The sequence below is a fragment of the Saccopteryx bilineata genome, chromosome 12 (genome assembly GCF_036850765.1).
Source record: "Saccopteryx bilineata isolate mSacBil1 chromosome 12, mSacBil1_pri_phased_curated, whole genome shotgun sequence".
Classification (NCBI taxonomy): domain Eukaryota; kingdom Metazoa; phylum Chordata; class Mammalia; order Chiroptera; family Emballonuridae; genus Saccopteryx; species Saccopteryx bilineata.
The window spans coordinates 21873038-21891367 of NC_089501.1; the positions used below are offsets into that span (position 1 = coordinate 21873038).

General features: G+C 40.6%; 1 protein-coding gene across 10 annotated transcripts in view; it reads left to right on the forward strand.

Moving 5' to 3' along the window:
- Positions 1-18330, forward strand: part of NCOA7 (nuclear receptor coactivator 7) — a 146075-nt gene that overhangs the window by 18509 nt on the left and 109236 nt on the right. For all 10 annotated transcript variants that reach the window (XM_066247747.1, XM_066247746.1, XM_066247748.1 and 7 more), the window contains one exon: positions 3642-3755. In XM_066247747.1, the coding sequence (XP_066103844.1) occupies positions 3706-3755 (50 nt within the window). In that variant the 5' untranslated portion in view covers positions 3642-3705. Of the gene's footprint in view, positions 1-3641; positions 3756-18330 lie in introns of those variants that run through there.

The window sequence follows — 18330 nt, forward strand, 5'->3', positions numbered from 1 at the left end:
GCAGCTGAAAGGGCTGCATCTATCTTGTTTAAGGAATATAAAAATTCCCAGAAATTTAAAAGAAACCAAAGATCAGTATATTTTTAAAAAGAAAAAAAGCTTTCCCATTTCGAAAGAGACACAGCAGCACCAGATGTCAGCTCTTGGATCATTTAATCCTTTTCTCTGGTGCTTATTTTTGTCAATATTTTTCCACTGGAACTAAATATTACTTTCTGGCTCAGTTTGCAATATAAAAAATTTTCCAATTAGGTTGTTATGACTTCATTTTTATTCATGAGGGGGAAAATCTAATAAAGAGAAATCATCGCATATGGTGGTGTGCGGGCGAGGAACTTTAAACTAAACCACCTGGGCCACGGCAGGGCGAAGAGCTGGCATTCTCCTCTCTGGAGTCTGAGGGGCTGGCTGGCTCGAGTCTGTGTCCTTGTACCCAAGTAATTCTTAATTTAGGAGGAATCCTTGGATTTATATCAGTTTGCCATATAATTGAGCTTACTTCAAGTCTCGATTATTTTCTTTCTCAGCTTTTATGTGGATTTTCTTCTTAGTTCTATGTGAGGCATTTAGGGAAATATAAGGAAAATGTGAAACATGGTTGTTTTTGATGTGAGGGAATGTTCGATTTGTTTGGGGCTGGGGAGGCTAAGTGTCCCCCCAATGGTCTTGTCCATTGTCACCCAGTGTATGATTACATGCCTTCCAATAAGTGATAAGTGGCATGTGAAATAAGCTCCTAAGGACGAGAGAGAAGGGTATGCAAGTGGTCAGGGAAGCCTTCAAAGCAAGAAGTGGGCGTTGTGCTATCATAGATCTGGTCAGAAGGTGGACGGTAGCAAAGTTAGTTCAAGTTTGGGACAGAGTAAAAGATGAAGGTAGAGAGGGGGGTAATTCGTTAAGGCATGGCTTCCACTCCTGTCCTCCACTGATGTGGTCCTGTCTGAAGCCTCAGTGACCCAGCGCCAGCTGCGTGGTCTTAACCTGCAGAATTTATGCTGAGACGTTGGATGCTGTTGATTCTGGACTTCTTTTCTAGCTCATCTCCAAGTGCTTTCTGGCTCCACAGTTATTGGATTTGTGCTGGCTCAACTGCTGCTGTTGAGCTAAGGAAACGAGTAGCTCTCAGCCTCACTTTAATGGATACCTAACTCATCATGTGGTTGTAAGGATTAAAAGAGCTAATGTGGATAATATGTTGAAATAAATGACGTACGATAGCAGGCACTGGGATCACCATGATTCGTTTGGTTTTCCGACCTGGGAGCCACTCTGTGCTTCTTGCCTGCGTGTGTCTTGTGCTGTTCACATCCGTACCTGTGCTCAAGGATTCCCTCTTTCTGGAGTGCTCTCTCTGTGTCTCCTCTTCACCTTTTTGAAATCCTTTCTGCCCTGAAAGATTTACTGTAACATCTCCATCAGAATTGAACTGTGTGTCTTTTGGATTCTTAGTAGTAGTCTTTGGGGCAGTTCCAGTTACTAACCCTATGTTTTAGTTATTTGCACATGTCTTATTTTCCCTACAGGTTCGTCAGCTTGAGGGTGGAGCCCATGTCAGGGACATGGAGACAAAGCAGTCCGAGTTCACACGCGGTCCCCAGACTCTGTTTCCATACAGGGCCTGGTGCGTAGTCGTCGTGGTTGCAGGGTGTTCTCATCATTATCTTGTTTTCTTTCCCCCCCTAACTACAACCATATGCTAATCATTTCTAAGTCTTTTTCTTTAGACGTACTCACGTTTCTGGTGAATGTCTCCAGCAGACGATCCCATGGGCGCCTCAAAGACAACATGTCTCAAACTGACCTTGTATTTGGTCACGCCCCCCTGGCCCACGTGCATCCGACCCCTTCGTGCGGATTGCAGCGTATCTGTGCTCTCACGGTCTGCTCGGTCCCCGAAGCAGCAACCTGGACCTTCTTCATTTCTTCCTTTTCCACGTTGTCTACATTGAACAAGTCGTCAAATCTCGACTAATCAGTTTCCTAAACGTTTCTTGAATCGATTCCCCCTGTTTTTGTGTTAAAGACTGCTACCTAAGTGTGTCTTTCCTTTCTGAAGTATTTTTGCTGTAATTTCTTTCACAGAGGTCTACTGCACTCTGTGCTCAGTATTCTGTAGTCCATCTTCTACAGTCGTCTCTATCACTCCCTCATGTGAAATTCTGTAGTGGCTTCCTGTCATGTACACAGAGATGCTTAATCTCATGAACCAGCTCTGGCCAGTTTGGTGATGTCTACTGTGAGTGCTGCCATTGGGTCCAGTGTGATTGCGTGGTGATATCTGACAGAGGTGCAGTGAAAGGGTGTGGGGACAGCACATAATACGGAGCTAGGGTGAAGTTCAAGTTGTTGAGCATGACATGGAAGGTCTTCTGTGGCCCTAGTCCTGGCCACGTCATCCTCGGCTCTCACTGCTGCCCTACTTCACACTTAAATCTGGCATGGCAGGGCAACACTGTGTCTTCTTGCTTGTGTTCAAGCTGGGCCTGCTTCCCTGTACCCTTTAACTAGGCAACCCCTACTCATCCTTCAGCTCTTGGTATGTGTGAGGACTGCGAGGATGGTCCTGCATAAGGCCGAGTGTTCTTCCTCTGAGTTCTAGTGCTCTCCATAGCAGTTCATAGCCCATCCACCTGAAATCCTAGGTGTTTCCCTGGCAAGACAGTAAATTCCACTAGGGCAAATACCCTGTCTTATTTATCTTTGGTCTCTGATGCTTATCACGATACCTTTCCTGTAATAGATATTATGAATTGTTTATTGAATTGAAATGAATTAGTAATTAATTTGATTGCTGAACAGTCTTTGCTTTTACCTTGATGCCCCTTTAGGGTTTAAAGACAGATTTTCGAACAGGTTAGTGCTCCGCAGAAAATTTAGATGAGTGAATCAGGCAGTAAGTAGCCATCGGAAATTTTTGAGCAAGGGCGTGGTGATGAAAGTGGTATTTAAGGCAGACTGATCTGGAGACAGCTTTTATTATAGGTTTAAAGTGCTCCTGAGAACCGAGGGGAAGGTGGCGGGGTAGGGAGAAGGAGAGGCAGAGGCCAGCAATGAGGCCATTCGAAACAGCTTCCAGAGGCTTTGTCCTTTGACCTTTCACCTTCACCTGTACGCAAGTGGGACGGCCACACTGGCATGCTTCCAAAAACAAAATAGAGCACTGATGTTATGATTTTTAAAGAAAGAACATTCTTGTAAAACACCTAACTGATCCATTTTTCATAATATATATATATATATATGTTCACTATTACTTTTTGAAAAGAGTGATTATGAGTTTAAATTTTAAAAAAGTAATTAGCTTCTGCATAGCTAGCCTGAACTCTTCCAAAGTCAGTGGTTTTCATTTTAACACATTTTGAAATATTTTTATATAACAAGATACATTTTGTTAATTATGAGGAAAATATTCCAGTTTTTCTAGCCACCTTGTACTTTTTAGTTTGACACCTGCAGTCTAATTGCAGGGTTTTAGTCCTCCATGGGTGCTTGTATTTCATATGGTTCACGTGATTGTGTTGACTGGTTAAAGCTTATCTTCCATTTGGTGTGGGCCACGGAGCTGCACTCTGCCTTATTCTTAATATTAGTCATTGTTAGTGTCTTAATTTGCGGTCACATTGTTATTTTTTGTATTACAGGGTTATGACTTACTGATTAAAAAGAAGAACTTTCCCAAATACTTTGCACTTTTGACTGCATATTATGGATACCAAGGAAGAGAAGAAGGAACGGAAACAAAGTTATTTTGCTCGGTAAGCATTTGCTTTGCAAAGTTATATCAGTACTTACAAAAAAAGTTTAAGGGCACTTTGTCTGTATTACTTGGTATTTTATGTCTTGTGACTGTTCATAAATAGAGCAGGTCGCCAGTAGAAGTTTAATATACTTTGTTTCCTGCTCTACGGCTTAATTGGTTGAGCTATAACTATAAAAATCTATGACATTTGAAGCCTTATACCTTGTGGGATCTATTACTTAACTGTTTTTGGTTAGGGGATTGGAAAAAGGTGAAGGGATTAAAGCAAAGGAAAAAAACTCATACTCACAGGAAAAAAAATAAATGTTTTTATAGGAGGTTGAAATAGATGAAATTCTACCATTTGTGTCCATGTCATTTTTTAGAACTTGACCTCATCCAACATATATATATTTGTTGCTATCTGGTAGAAGTCATCTAGCATCTGATTGGTTACTATTTACGGATTTAAACATCTGTATGACAGCATTTTCTAATCACAATAAGATGAGTGATATGCTAAACCATTTATAAATCACTTTGATAATTGAAATGTTTTCAAACTCAGTGAGGATGTAAGTTTAAAATGATCATTATGGCCTCCTAAACGGAAATACTTCTTAAGAACTGAGTTCAGGCTAACCCCATCCAGGACCTCCAATTTATGCTTGTTAAAGATGCATTTCCTGTTTTTCAAATACAAGACTTAGAAACTGACAAAGTCTTTTGTTGATTTTTTTCATTTAGAAATTAAGCTAGATTTTACATTGTTAATGGAAAAAGGAAGGAAATGAGTATTTAAGGAACTACTTACGATATGCCAAGTACTTGATTTTATTTATCTTCACAGTAAATCTAGGTCATAGGTTTTCCCTGTTTTCCAATGATGTAATTAAGACTCAGAAGTAACTATGTTGTCCATTTCATGCAACATAAGAGTCAATATTCAAATACAAGGTTGTTTCCAAAGGGTATGTTCCAAGTAGTAATAGTAAACCATGAATGAGAAGTTTTGGAAAGCAAGAGTTATACTAATATTGTGGTGAACTGTCTTTGGTGAACTGTCTTTCACTGTTAGAACTATAGAGAGTAACAAGATTGTTTGGGCAGGAAGACATCTGGCATCTAATGGGTGAAACATTAGGACATTTAAATAAGAACTGTTTTGTGATTTTTAAAAAATGCTTTATTTTGAGGTGACTGTAGATTTGCATGTAGTTGTAAGAAACAATACAGAGATATCCTAAATCCTTCATTCAATTTCCCATGATGATAAAACTTTACATAACATCCCTCTAATATTACAACTAGAATACTGACGTAGATAAGATCCACTGACCTTCCTTAGATTTCGCCAAGTTTCACAAGCACTCATTTAGTTCTCTGTAGTTTATCACATCTGTAGGTTTGTGTGGCTACCATGACAGTCAAGCTGCAGAACAATTCTGTCTATAGATCCTTTGTGCTATCCTTTTATAGTCATATTCACTTCCTTTCCTTTACCTTCCACCCCTCACAACCACTGATCTGCTCTCAATCTCTATAATTTCTGATTTCAAAAATATTACATAAGTGGAACCACATAGTATATAATCTTTTGAGATAAGATTTTTTTTTTCACTTAGTATATTCTCTCGATGTCTCAGTTCATTCAGACTGCTGTAACAAAATATCATAGACTAAGTGGCTTATAAACAACAAAAATGTATTTCTTACAACTCTAGAGGCGATGTGTCTGAGGTCAGGGTCCCTGCATCTTCAGGTTCTGTTTTTCCGGTAAGAGCCCACTTTTTGGTTCACAACCACACCTTGGAGGGGCAAGGAGCTTTCTCAGGTCTTTTTTTTTTTTCCCCCCCAACAAGTGTACTAATCCCATTCATGAGGGGTCTACCCTCATGATCTAATCACCTCCCAAAGACCCCACCTATCAGTACTATCACATTGGGCATTAAGTTTCAACATACGGATTTTGGGGGAACACATAGACCATAGCATTTGAGATTTAGGAAGATATATTTATAGTTTGCTACTTTTTATTCCTCAGTAGTATTCCATGATAGGAATGTATCATCATTTTTTTTAATCATTCACCCATTGAAGCACATTTGGGTTCTTTCCAGTTTGGGGCTGTTACAAATAATGCTGAGAGAGCATTATGTTTCAGTTGTCCTATTCCCTATTGGACATAGTTCTATTTAAAGCAACATAATGTTGTTTGTGAATTGCTTTAAGGATACAGCTTCAATAAAAAGGAAGACGCCTTACTCATCTTTTTTTTCAATATTTGGGATACTAAAAGACATTTTCAAAAATAAAGAAGCAGGAAAGAACCTTTAGGTTATTTCTGTTTTCCATGACTTATCTAATAAAGAGATAGCAAAGTTGATAGGATCATTTGTGTGCAGGTTTTTGTGTGAATTGAAAAGTTTTAATTTCACCGGATGAATACCGGGAGTAAAATTGCTGGGTCAAATGGTAAGTGCACGTTTACTTGTGTAAGAAACTGACATAACCTTTTCTAGAGTGGCCGTACCATTTTACATTCTTCTCATCAGCAATGTATAAATGACCCTGTTTCTCTGAATCCTCATCAGCATTTGGCGTTATCACTCTTTTTTACTTTAGCCATTCTGATAAATGTGCAGCAATATCTCATTATGGTTGAATTTAACGTTTTTTTTAACAACTAAAGAAACCTGGACCTGTGGTGGGGCAGTGAACAAAGTGTCGACCTGGAACGCTGAGGTCGCTGGTTCAAAACCCCGGGCTTGCCCGGTCAAGGCACATATGGGAGTTGATGCTTCCTGCTCCTGCCCCCTTCTCTCGCCTTTGTCTCTCTTTCTCTCTCTCTCCTCTCCAAAAAATAAATAAGTAAAATCTTTTTAAAAAGTAACTGGAGAAGTTGAACATCTTTTCATGTCCTCGTTAGCCATCCCTCCACCTTCTTCAGTGCGGTATCTGTACTTTTCACGTCTTTCGTCTGTGTTCTAATTGGATTTTTTTGTTATGGAGGTTTGAGTGGTTTTTATGTGTTCTAGATACTAGGCCTTTGATTTATGGTTTGCAAATATTTTCTCTCAGTCTGTAGTTTTTCTTTTTATCCTTTTAATAGGGTCTTTTGCAGAGCAAAGGTTTTAATTTCAATGTGATTCAGCTGATCAGTTTTTCCTTTGGTGGATTGTGCTTTTGATGTCGAGTCTAACAACTCTTTGCCTATTCCTAGGTCTTGAAGATTTTCTTTTCTTTTTTAAATTTTATAGTATTATTTTATATTTAAGTCAGTAACCAGTTTAAGTTAATTTTTATATAAGGTGTGAGTCTAGGTCAGGAATTTGGAGGGGGCGGACTATGGATACCCCTAAACAGTGATTTCAGAAGCTAGAGTGCCTTCTCAGTCTGACTCCGAATAGATCCCGATAGTAAGGGCGACTGGTCATGAACAGCCTGCTCAGAGTTAACCACTTCTTTCTAGGATGTAGAGTTAGAGCAGTCCCTTAAACTGAGAATGCAAGATTCAACTGTTCTGAAAAAACAGCAAAGTTTTTTCATCTCAGAAATGCCAAAGTTAATTGTTATGCTTGCATTGATCTCTTGTAAAAAGTATTCTAACAATGAAAAGCATATCAAAAACTGAAATGTGACCTTAGAAGCATAGGTAAAGCACAACAAGGGCCACAGTCAGTGGTGCTATTAGAACAGTAGGTCAATATGATTACTTACTAGAAATCAAGAGAGAGAGAGAGAGAGAGAGAGAGAAAGACAAACAGACAAACCCATAGTTTAGCCATTATAATGAAGTTATAACCAAAAATAGTCAACCTATTAAAAGCAAAACAACCAACAACAAAAAAAACCTCTTCATTATTTAGAAATTAGACAGTAGAAGTTAGAAATCTTTTCAAATGCCTTCTGATTAAACTGTGGCATTTCATAAAAGCAGTTACTGATAAAAACCTACTTAATAGCCAGTTTCTGACAGCATAGGGCTGATTTATCAGAGCAGTGTGTGTAAGGTCAGTCAGTCAAATCAAGATCTCCAGAGAAGAATGTAAAGTCAGGCTAAGGGCAAGACCAAAATGTTGCAATCACACCATCAACAAATCTCTGGGAATGTACAAAGAAGTTCAAAAGGAAGATTTCTCCTGATTTCTGCCTGCTACCACAATATGTATTTAAAACCCTAAACATTGCTTTTATCTATTTAATTTTAACATTGAATTTATTGGGGCAACACATGTTAACAGAATTATGCAGGTTTCAGGTGCAGAGTTCTACAACGCCTCTTGTGTACACTGTATTGTGTGTTCACCAACCCAAGTCAAACCTCTGTCTTCTTCATATCCTCCACCTGCACCTCCCCCGCAGTTACCACACTGCCTAGACCAGGGGTCCCCAAACTTTTTAGACAGGGGGCCAGTTCACTGTCCCTCAGATCATTGGAGGGCCAGACTATAAAAAAAACTATGAGCAAATCCCTATGCACATTGCACATATCTTATTTTAAAGTAAAAAAACAAAAAGGGAACAAATACAATATTTAAAATAAAGAACAAGTAAATTTAAATCAACAAACTGACCAGTATTTCAATGGGAACTATGCTCCTCTCACTGACCACCAATGAAAGAGGTGCCCTTTCTGGAAGTGCAGCGGGGGGGGGGGGGGGGGGGGCGGATAAATGGCCTCAGGGGGCCGCATGTGGTCCGCGGGCCATAGTTTGGGGACCCCTGACCTAGACTTTGCTTTAAAATGTTGTTCACTCCCCCCCCATCTTCTTTCCCTTAAGAGTAGTTAAGTAAACTGTTTTTCTTGGTTTACTGTTTTACCACGTCTTCTCATAAACACTGTGTCATTGTATCTTTATTATATGCGGCTTAAGTGTTTGTCGCCGATAGCTTATTGGTTGCTTGCGTAACTGTACTAGCCAATGGGGTGAAGTTGCCACAGCTGAACTCAAATTGAGCGGGTCAGGGGGAAGGTGAACATTTGTTTGCATTGGCAATCATCTGGTTTTGAAACAATTTAAGGCTGAACACAAATTGAGCGTGTCAGGGGGAAGGTGAACATTTGTTTGCATTGGCAATCATCTGTTTTACATAAAAACTGCGTCTTAACGTAATTTCTTTTAAGAATGCCTCCTAGAAAATACAGCACTGAAGAGGAGAGAAAAGGAGCTAAAGCTGCACAAAAACAGCTTTCTCGACAAAAAGAAACCACTGAGCAGAGAAAGACAAGGCTTGCTTCGGTCGCAGAGCAAATGCATCTTTCTCGGCAAAATGAGACTGATGAGCATAGAGAAACAAGGCTTGCCTCAGATGCAAGACAAAAAAGCCTGTCTCGACAAAATGAGTCCCTTGAACAAAGGCAGGAGAGAAATGCAAAAAAAAACAACAGAGTGATGCTGACCAAAACGCAAAAAGGATTAAAACAGTTTCAAATGGAGAAACTTTAATTTTTGAGCATTCCTCTGGTGACATGAATATTAAATGTGAACACTGTCAGTCCTTAAACTTCAAGTTAGAAACTAATCAATTTGACCGTGGCAAGAAAGGATTTTCTCAATGTTGCAAATACGGAAACATTGTAGTTCCATTAAAAATAATTGATGGTCCTCTGCAAGGCGAGCTTAAAAATGATGGAAAGATCTACACAAGAAATGTTGTGTACAAAGAGATCTTTGACATGTGAATTAACATTTTATTATTTAAATCACCTTTATTTATTGAGCTAGCGGTGGCTCTTAAGAAATGTACCGCCAGTGGTTTCCTTCATTGCACTCTAAGCAATTAAGCAAGTAGAAGGGGGAAACCCCGTGGGGCACTAAGCAAAGGGGCGTCCTTGCCGCCTGCCCTGGGTAATTCAGTTTGAATTAGCAGACACCTTTGCACAAATCATTTTAATTACAATTTATAATATCTAGAACAGCGGTCATTTCGTATGACTGCTGGGCTTTCTAGTTTGGTAAATAATCCCTTACCTACCTCCTTTGTGGATGTTTCTTCCCCCTTCTCAATTTAATATCACAGAAAGATAAGTTTAAAAGATCCAATTTTAATAATTTTAGATTGCAATTGGCGATTTGAAGATCACCCAATACTTTCTTTATTATCATTTATCTTGAAATATGCCTTTGTAATGCTAAATGGTAAGATTGAATTAGCATCACTACTAGATAAATTTATTTGGGATAAGCCCTGAGGAGTTTGAGGCTCTTCTGGCCGCGGCCCACCTGACTTTCCGGATCTTCAGTGTGGTTTTGTACCAGTTGTTTGTTCCAGATTGAACAATTCATGAGACATTTCCCCACGCATTTCCAAAGAATTTGCTTATATAAAATTACAGTGTTATATATGTGTGTATCAGTTCTTGATACTTGACAGGTCTTGGAACCCAGTGAAACGCTGAGTTATGAAAGCAGGTTGTACTCTCCGGACTGTCCTCTGAGCGACCCTCACTCACTGTGGCCCCGTGCCCTCTTCCTCTCCTGTAGTTAAAAGGCAGGCATTTTCTCCTGTCGTGCTGTACAGGGCTCTCTTCCACACTCATTTTGACATTAATTGGCTTTTGTAGAACTTAGAACCCATTTAGTGATTTTTCTTTAGATTCCTTTATGCTTTTTGTATGTGTGTTTAAAATCCTTTCTAAGAGATTTTTCAGGATCAAGGGTTAATTTAGGCTAGCAAAAATATATTTTTAGTTAGCCCAAAGTAGTGTTGTCCCCTCTGAAAAGGGCTGAGAGGGCCTGTGAATGGAGACGGAGTGATAGGAGCCCCTCAGGAGGCTGTGCTGTCCACTTTGGTTCCTCCTCCACTTGCTGCCCCCCTCCCACTCTTGCATGGTTCTCAGGAAAAGCAGAACTGCCCCTGCCACCAGTTCCCTGCAGAGCCAGTAGTAAGCAGCAAGGAGGGGAAGGTGCTCTTTTATCTGCCTCACCCCCGCCCTCCTGGATGAAGAGTGCGGAACACTGTCTTAGCTCCACCCCATTCCTCAGACATCTCCCGTACCTGTCTCCAGCCTTTGCCCTGGCAATTCTGCAGCCTTGAACCTCTGACCCATCAGTAGAACACCTAGTGTTGATAGTCACTTCAGTGTATAATCTTGGCCAAGTTTTCTAAACTCCTTCACACTGTATTTCTTCAGTTGTTAAATGTTGTTAATAATAACCAACCAAGAAGACTTCAAAGAAGGGAGCATCCCAGCACGAACCGATCTGGGAGAAGAAGCCCAAATGGGACATCTTGGCGAGGAGGACCGAAGCTGAACCAGTTCCCTCTCTTGTCCACACTCATAGGGGTTTGACCTGTTCTTCAGGGAGGAGGATCTGGACACTGATATCTGAGCACTGGACTATTATTAATTATTATTATCAAGTATACTACATGGTAAGCTGTGTAGCTGTCTCGCTCAAACAAAAGCAAACCAAGATGGCTGTGAAGATTGATGTAACGTACGCGTAGTGCTGCCCTGGCAGGATCAATCACTCGGTTTGAGTGTTGTTCTCATAGGCCAAGGTTACAGGTTTGATCCCTGGTTAGGGCACATACAAAAATCAACCGATCAGTGCATAAGTAAGTGGAACAACAAATAGATGTTTCACTCCCCCTTCCCCTCCCCCTCTAAAATCAGTTAAAACATATACAGGGTGTCTGGCAGGATGATAGTCACTCCTTTAAAATAAAATAAAAAATTATTCCTTACTTTAGCGTCTGTGCCCACTTACAACCTTCGTCTTCACTCAAAAGAATCCTCATCTTAATACTCCACTCCCATGCCATGAGCTGCCCCTGTTCAGATTGGAGGCAGGAGCAGTTACAACAGTGCCAAGTAGAGGGATAGTTTCCCAAAGATGTGTTGTTATGAGCATGGCTAGGTTCTGAGGATCATGAAGTCAAAATACAGAACCCAAAGGGCTTTCAGAACTCTAAGTCACCTTTTATTTAACAGTTGGACCTTAAGCCCACGAGGTGAAATGATCAGTGATGTGCTGGCCCCATGCCAGGGTTCTTTGTATATATTACGAGAAGCCAGTTTGAGTTCAGTTTCTAAGAACCATCCCAGAGGACAGTTGCTGCTGTTAGAAACAGGGCCTACAGTGACCCACAGCATTGCCCAAGAACACTTTCGCATGTGACTATCTGTCCTAGCTCTTGTCTGTTTATGTGTTTATAGTCAGTCTCCCCACAGATGGGCCACCTGGAGCGTGAAGGCTCTGTAATAGGTTGGTAGCTCCCTCCTGCACCTTGTTAAATAGTGGTTGGCATATAGTAAGTATTAAATACATATTTTTGACTGACAGACTGAGAATATCTGAAACAGCTTCTTTAATGTAGAATATAAATGGTTTGTGAGTATTAATTTTTATCACTTCAAATTTTTCAGTATTCATCAATTTTATTAATCTTTAAAAAGATTAAGACTATTTTTTTTTTCTTTTTTCTTTTTTTTTTCATTTTTCTGAAGCTGGAAACAGGGAGAGACAGTCAGACAAACTCCCGCATGCGCCCGACCGGGATCCACCCAGCACACCCACCACGGGCGACGCTCTGCCCACCAGGGGGTGATGCTCTGCCCATCCTGGGTGTCGCCATGTTGCGACCAGAGCCACTCTAGCTCCTGAGGCAGAGGCCACAGAGCCATCCCCAGCGCCCGGGCCATCTTTGCTCCAATGGAGCCTTGGCTGCGGGAGGGGAAGAGAGAGACAGAGAGGAAAGCGCGGCGGAGGGGTGGAGAAGCAAATGGGCGCTTCTCCTGTGTGCCCTGGCCGGAAATCGAACCCGGGTCCTCTGCACGCTAGGCTGACGCTCTACCGCTGAGCCAACCGGCCATGGCAAGACTATTTTAAAACCATTTCCTATGAAAAAACTGTGCCTTATTTGAAAATATTAGTAATTACTGATTAACCTTTTGAATGTGTTGTAATGTTAAGGTTTATGCTTCCTGTTTTCTTGGCTGAATTCAGATTAGGCAGCTCTTAAGGGAACGTTTACATAGTTTTTCATTCATTTATGGGAAAAACATGCATGGACAAGTTTGATCTGATAATGTTTCTAGGAAATCATTAACTTTTTTCCTACAGGTTAAAGAAAGGTTTATAAACACTTGCAGAGTCATAGTTAGATTCATACTTTTTTCTACATTCTTAACGAATAGGAAAAGCTGCTTGATTTAATTCCATGTAGAATACCGCTTTTCAATGTGTAGATGACAAACCCAGTGGAGCGTCATGAAATCAATTTAGTGGATAGGAGCCAGTATTTTTTTTTTTAATAGAATGGATCAGGATATTTAGACCAAGACCAAGTTAAGTTACACTTATTAGAAAATATCAGTGTGTTATATCTAATCAAATATTTCATGAAATTTTTATTTTAAATACTTATATCTAAATATGATAAAAAGTGACATTGATTTAGAGGAGTCTTTGGTGGTTTGTACCCTGGAAGTGAGGTTATTTTTCCTCATTGAAGAATAAGGTTCTTGAAAATTGTTGATCTAACACACATTAACCATTTGTTCAAAGGTAGCTATACATAAAGGACCTGTTATCTAAATGTACTGTCCCACAGTGCAGTGTAATGGGACCTCATAAAACTAATTTTAAGGGTCAGTGATAAGCTTGTCTTCATTTAACCTGAAATTCCGGGCTGTTTCGGACTGTCGCAGAAAGGCCCAATGAGACTATAACCTAACAAAAGCGCCAGATGGATCTGGTGTGGTCATGGAGCGTGGGCAGTTTCTGTTTGTGGGCCTCTTCCAAGTTTCTTCTCTATAGAACTACTTCCCAGCCGTGGGGCCTTGGTTATAGTGTACATTTCTCTAAATTGAGAATAATACTGCTACCTACCTTATCAGATTGTTGAGAGCACCGACTGGATTAAAATAGTTTTTAGAATAGGCACTAATGAAAAATAAGCACTAAGGAATTTTAATATAAAAAGCACACTGCCTAAATGAGGAACACAAGAATAAATAAGGAAAAAAGAAGAACACATGTATAGGCACAAGCTTTGTATAAATTTCCAGGGAGTTTATATATCCTTGAAATATGTCCATAGATGCACGCTAGTCACAGCCTTCAGCGAAGGACCCGAGATTCCGGGTTCCAAACCCAGAAAAGACTGGAGCACATTAAAAGTAAATGATTTAAGCTGCCCTGCTTGTTCCTTAAAATGTTGCTGACAGTTGAGGATGACATCAGTCTGAACTGACTTCTGAATTTGGGCTTAAACTTGGCACTATCAGCCTAAGATGCTTTTGTCACATACGTTTGAAACTTTTCATCTTTGATGGTATGACTTTTCAGCAAGAGAAAATTTGAGTTCTGAAGCAGAAACTGCTTTGTGCTCCCAGCTCTAGAAACTTTGTAGCTCATGCTTGTAGTCCAGCTCTGGGTGATTTTAGTAGAGATTTTCTTTCCCTCACCGCCCACCCCCAAAAAGTCATATCTGGAAATTCCAACAGTCGCCACCTCCTCTACAATTATAAATCAGATGCTAATTGCATGTCCTCCCACTCATCTTCCCAGATTAGCCTTCCTGACCGCAGTTCAGATGTCACTTCTGCCTCCCAAATTCTTCTCTCAGAGTTAAGGTTCTGCACAATATGGTTCATTCCTGCTTTTCTCTCTTTATCTCCTACTTTGATTTTCTGTAAATGCCTTACACTTTGCCCCCTTAGAACTTTGCTTTCGTTACACAAAGAACTCTTCGTTCTCCTTCTTTATAAACCGTGATGTCGAACCCATCACGCTGGCAAACCCTTCTTCAATTGTGACACTGTCTCCTTGAGACCTTTCCTATTTCATTTAATCTAATCCTTCACTGCCCTCCCTCCCCCAACTAGATGTGCCCTCTTCTGCCACTGGGCTCAGACAGCATTGCTAGGCTTCCTGTGCCTTCTTTCTCTTGGAGCCCTTAAATCAGTCTGTCTTTAGATATAGCCAGTACCAACCTCACAAGGTCTAGCTTCATGCCTTTTCTCTAACAGTCATTTATAATGAGTGGTAACTAACATTTGCTGAACATTTACTGTGTAACAGAGACTGATTTACCTACTCATATAATCTCATAATTACCCCATGAAGTAGATAGGTCCTGTTACCATCTTATTGAATAAAGACCTAAGCCTTATGACAGACGATAGGTAATTTGCCCAGCGTCACACATCTGTGAGGTGGCAGGACTCAACCCCAGTGCTGACCTCACAGCACTTGTTCTTAATTATTCTGAATGTTGAGTTGAATTTTATAGAACCTTATCAGTTACCCATATAAGTATAAGTGAGATTCCCTAATCTAAATGAGTAGATGTATTTAAGTACTAAACATACTTCCTGATTTTTTTTTTTTTTTTTTTTTGTATTTTTTTGAAACTGGAATCGGGGAGGCAGTCAGACAGACTCCCGCATGCGCCCGACCGGGATCCACCCAGCACGCCCACCAGGGGGCGATGCTCTGCCCATCTGGGGTGTCGCTCTGTCCCAACCAGAGCCACTCTAGTGCCTGGGGCAGAGGCCAAGGAGCCATCCCCAGCGCCCGGGGTCATCTTTTGCTCCAATGGAGCCTCAGCTGCGGGAGGGGAAGAGAGAGACAGAGAGGAAGGAGAGGGGGAGGGATGGAGAAGCAGATGGGCGCTTCTCCTGTGTGCCCTGGCCGGGAATCGAACCCGGGACTTCCGCACACCAGGCCGACACTCTACCACTGAGCCAACCAGCCAGGGCCACTTCCTGATTTTTGGTGCAAAGGTATTGTTAGGAACTTGAGAACAAACTAGGGAAATGCTGCCTCATTCAAGGAAACTTTGAAAGTCCCTACTTACCAACAAAAATGTCATCAATCTCCTGACCTTTCTCTATATTTTTGGGATGTCGCAAGAATTCCCCTGATTATTCTTCCCTAGATTCAGAGTTGGAGGCTCTAACCGCTGAAATTCACTTACCTTTGGCACTTCTGTCATAAAGGTGATGGCCTGGTGCTTGAGCCAAGGGACATGTGTTTATTATGCATTTTTATCCCCCCCCATTGTATTTCATTTGTCATTTCAAATCAAGGTTGCATAAACAAAATGGTTACGGTCCCATCTATTTTCTGTACTCATTTTGTGATACACGATACCAGTGGAAGTTCAGCAGCCTTGCCTGTTTGTTTAGCCTTCTGCTTCTCACAAATCCAAATGGTAGTGGAAAGGATAACGGGCCAAGTGTAAGAAGACTGAGCAAGATGCTGGGGTGGTCTGTGGTTTGCAAAGGTGAGTCAGTACCGAGTAAAGCAGACTGATGTGTTAGTACCGTCAACAGTAGATGTGAGTGTCTGAGGGGCAGAGAGGGAAGATGAGTAAGGTGGTTTGGGGGAGCCCCTGGGGCCCCTGTCGGTCGAGGCAGTGGGTGAGATGACCGTAAGGTATGGGTATCATGGACTAAAAGGAGGAGTACAGCTTGATGCCGAGAGCTAAGAATTGTTTAGGTGTGAGTGGAGAGTATGAAGTAACTTTAAATGTAGATAAACCAGAGAACAAAAATATGGATTACATCAAAAATCTTAAATGGCATTTATTAGTGTATTTAGGAAACAGTTAAATTAGAGGCCAGTTATTCATGCTTTCCATATTATTTTCTATATTAAAAAAAAATGAAACCTAATTGTACTTCTAAGTCACTCTATGGCATTTAAAATACAGCTTGCATATTTATTTTCAATAATACATCTGTTGTACAAAGCGGAGTAGAACCAAACTTGATTTATCCCACTTTTGAACAGGAGGAATGATTTAAACCAGATCCCAGACTGGATGGCTTAAACTCAGTCATGAATCACCCGGTTTCTCCTCTGTATGTGTGAAGATGTTACTGTGGATAGTGACAGCCTTGGTGGATGTCATCACACTTCAGAGTTAGAAGAGTTTTTGGTTTTAGAAGTCACATAATTTAAAGCAGATGAAATTCGGTATTTCAGATTAATTTTGTTAGCACTGCAGAAAGCCGAAGAGTAATTTGGTTATTTCGTTTTCGGAAGGTAATTGAAGCAGATGCTGGTGGTGAGGTCATCGGGGACTGAGCCATCTCCAGTTCCATGGCTGTATCATTTCTTTAAAAGTGGGAATTATTTCCTTTTACTTGGCTAAATCAACTGCTTTCACTAGATGAGAGAAATTTAATTTTTTTTTTTTTACCAAAAATCTGAGCTTATATAAATCAGGATTTGGGGGATTCTTTTAAAATAAAAGTGATGTATTTTAAATGTAAAAATGAGATACATTTATACATATATATACAAATATATAGTATAATTTTTGTTTTTATAAGAGTATGTGGGTTTTTAGAATATAAATATTAGTTATAAGCATACATTTCTTTTATCTTTCAGTGCAATTTCCTAACCACTCACTGAAACCCTAAATTTATAAAATAATTGAGTTAGGAACCTAATATACATAATGTTTACCTTCTTTCTGTTTATTTTTAATGCAGTGGAAAGCCTTTCTGTAATTTTGAATAAATTACCATTTTGGTTTTTATATTATCTAATGCAAGTAAATACTTAAGACATTGCAGTGCTTTGACTTAAATAAATATGTAGGACTTTATTAGAGTCATATAATGTTTATCCTTGGATTTGAAATAAATTTGTTTTATGGGGATAAACTTATCCATTGCTTATATTTCAGACAGACTTTATGTGCCTGGACCTGTTAAGCCCAGATGGTAGAGTAGTAAACACACTAAATATGAACCTTGCTCTTATGCAGATGACTTTGCACAAAGATATTAATGAAGTAAACACATACATGCAGATGTCGTTAGAAATTGCAGTGTTTTCTATGAGGGAAAAGAACAGACGTTATGAAATAATTGCAAGGGCATATCCACGTTATACAGGAGTGACGTTCAAGGAGGATCTGCCTCGGGAAGGTGACATTGAAGCAGATCTTGGATAGGAGCAGAAGTCTGCTGTGTGTCTGAGAGAAGGGCTGGGAGAAGAGAAAGGAGGGGACTGTCCTCAGTAGGGGGCGCACCCTTAGACTCAAAGATTTGAAGATGGGAAAAAGCTTGGCAGGTTTCTACAAGGCCAGGGTGGCTGAACCAGGTGTTTAGGGAGGATGGCACAAGTAGGGCGGAGAGCTTGGCTGGGGGCGTCATGGAGGGCCTTGCTGACCATGTTTAGGAGTCTGGATTAAACAACCAGAGGAATGGAGATCCATGAAAGGAATTTGGGAAACTAGAAATTAACCATTTTGAGAGGGAATCTCAAGCATTGAAGTTGGGATATGTTAAGTTTGAGATGCGCATGAGGCATCCCCCTGGATGTCAGCACAGCGAGGTTTGTGAGTCTGGAGTGAAAACAGGGTGGTCTGGGCTGAGACAGAAGTGGAAGAGTTGTTGGACTCAGCCGATGGGAATGGATGAGATCAGATAGGGGGAGACTGTAAACTGCGAAGAGAACAGAGCAAAGGCAGGGGAAGCAGCAGCTGGGAGCGCTGACGTGGAGTGCTCAAGTAGGAGGAAATGCAGGAGAGGTGGGATCGCAGCAGCCAACAGAAGAGCATTTCAAGGAGAGAATGGTCAGCAGTTTTCAGAGCAGTGAGAGGTAAGTTAAGAG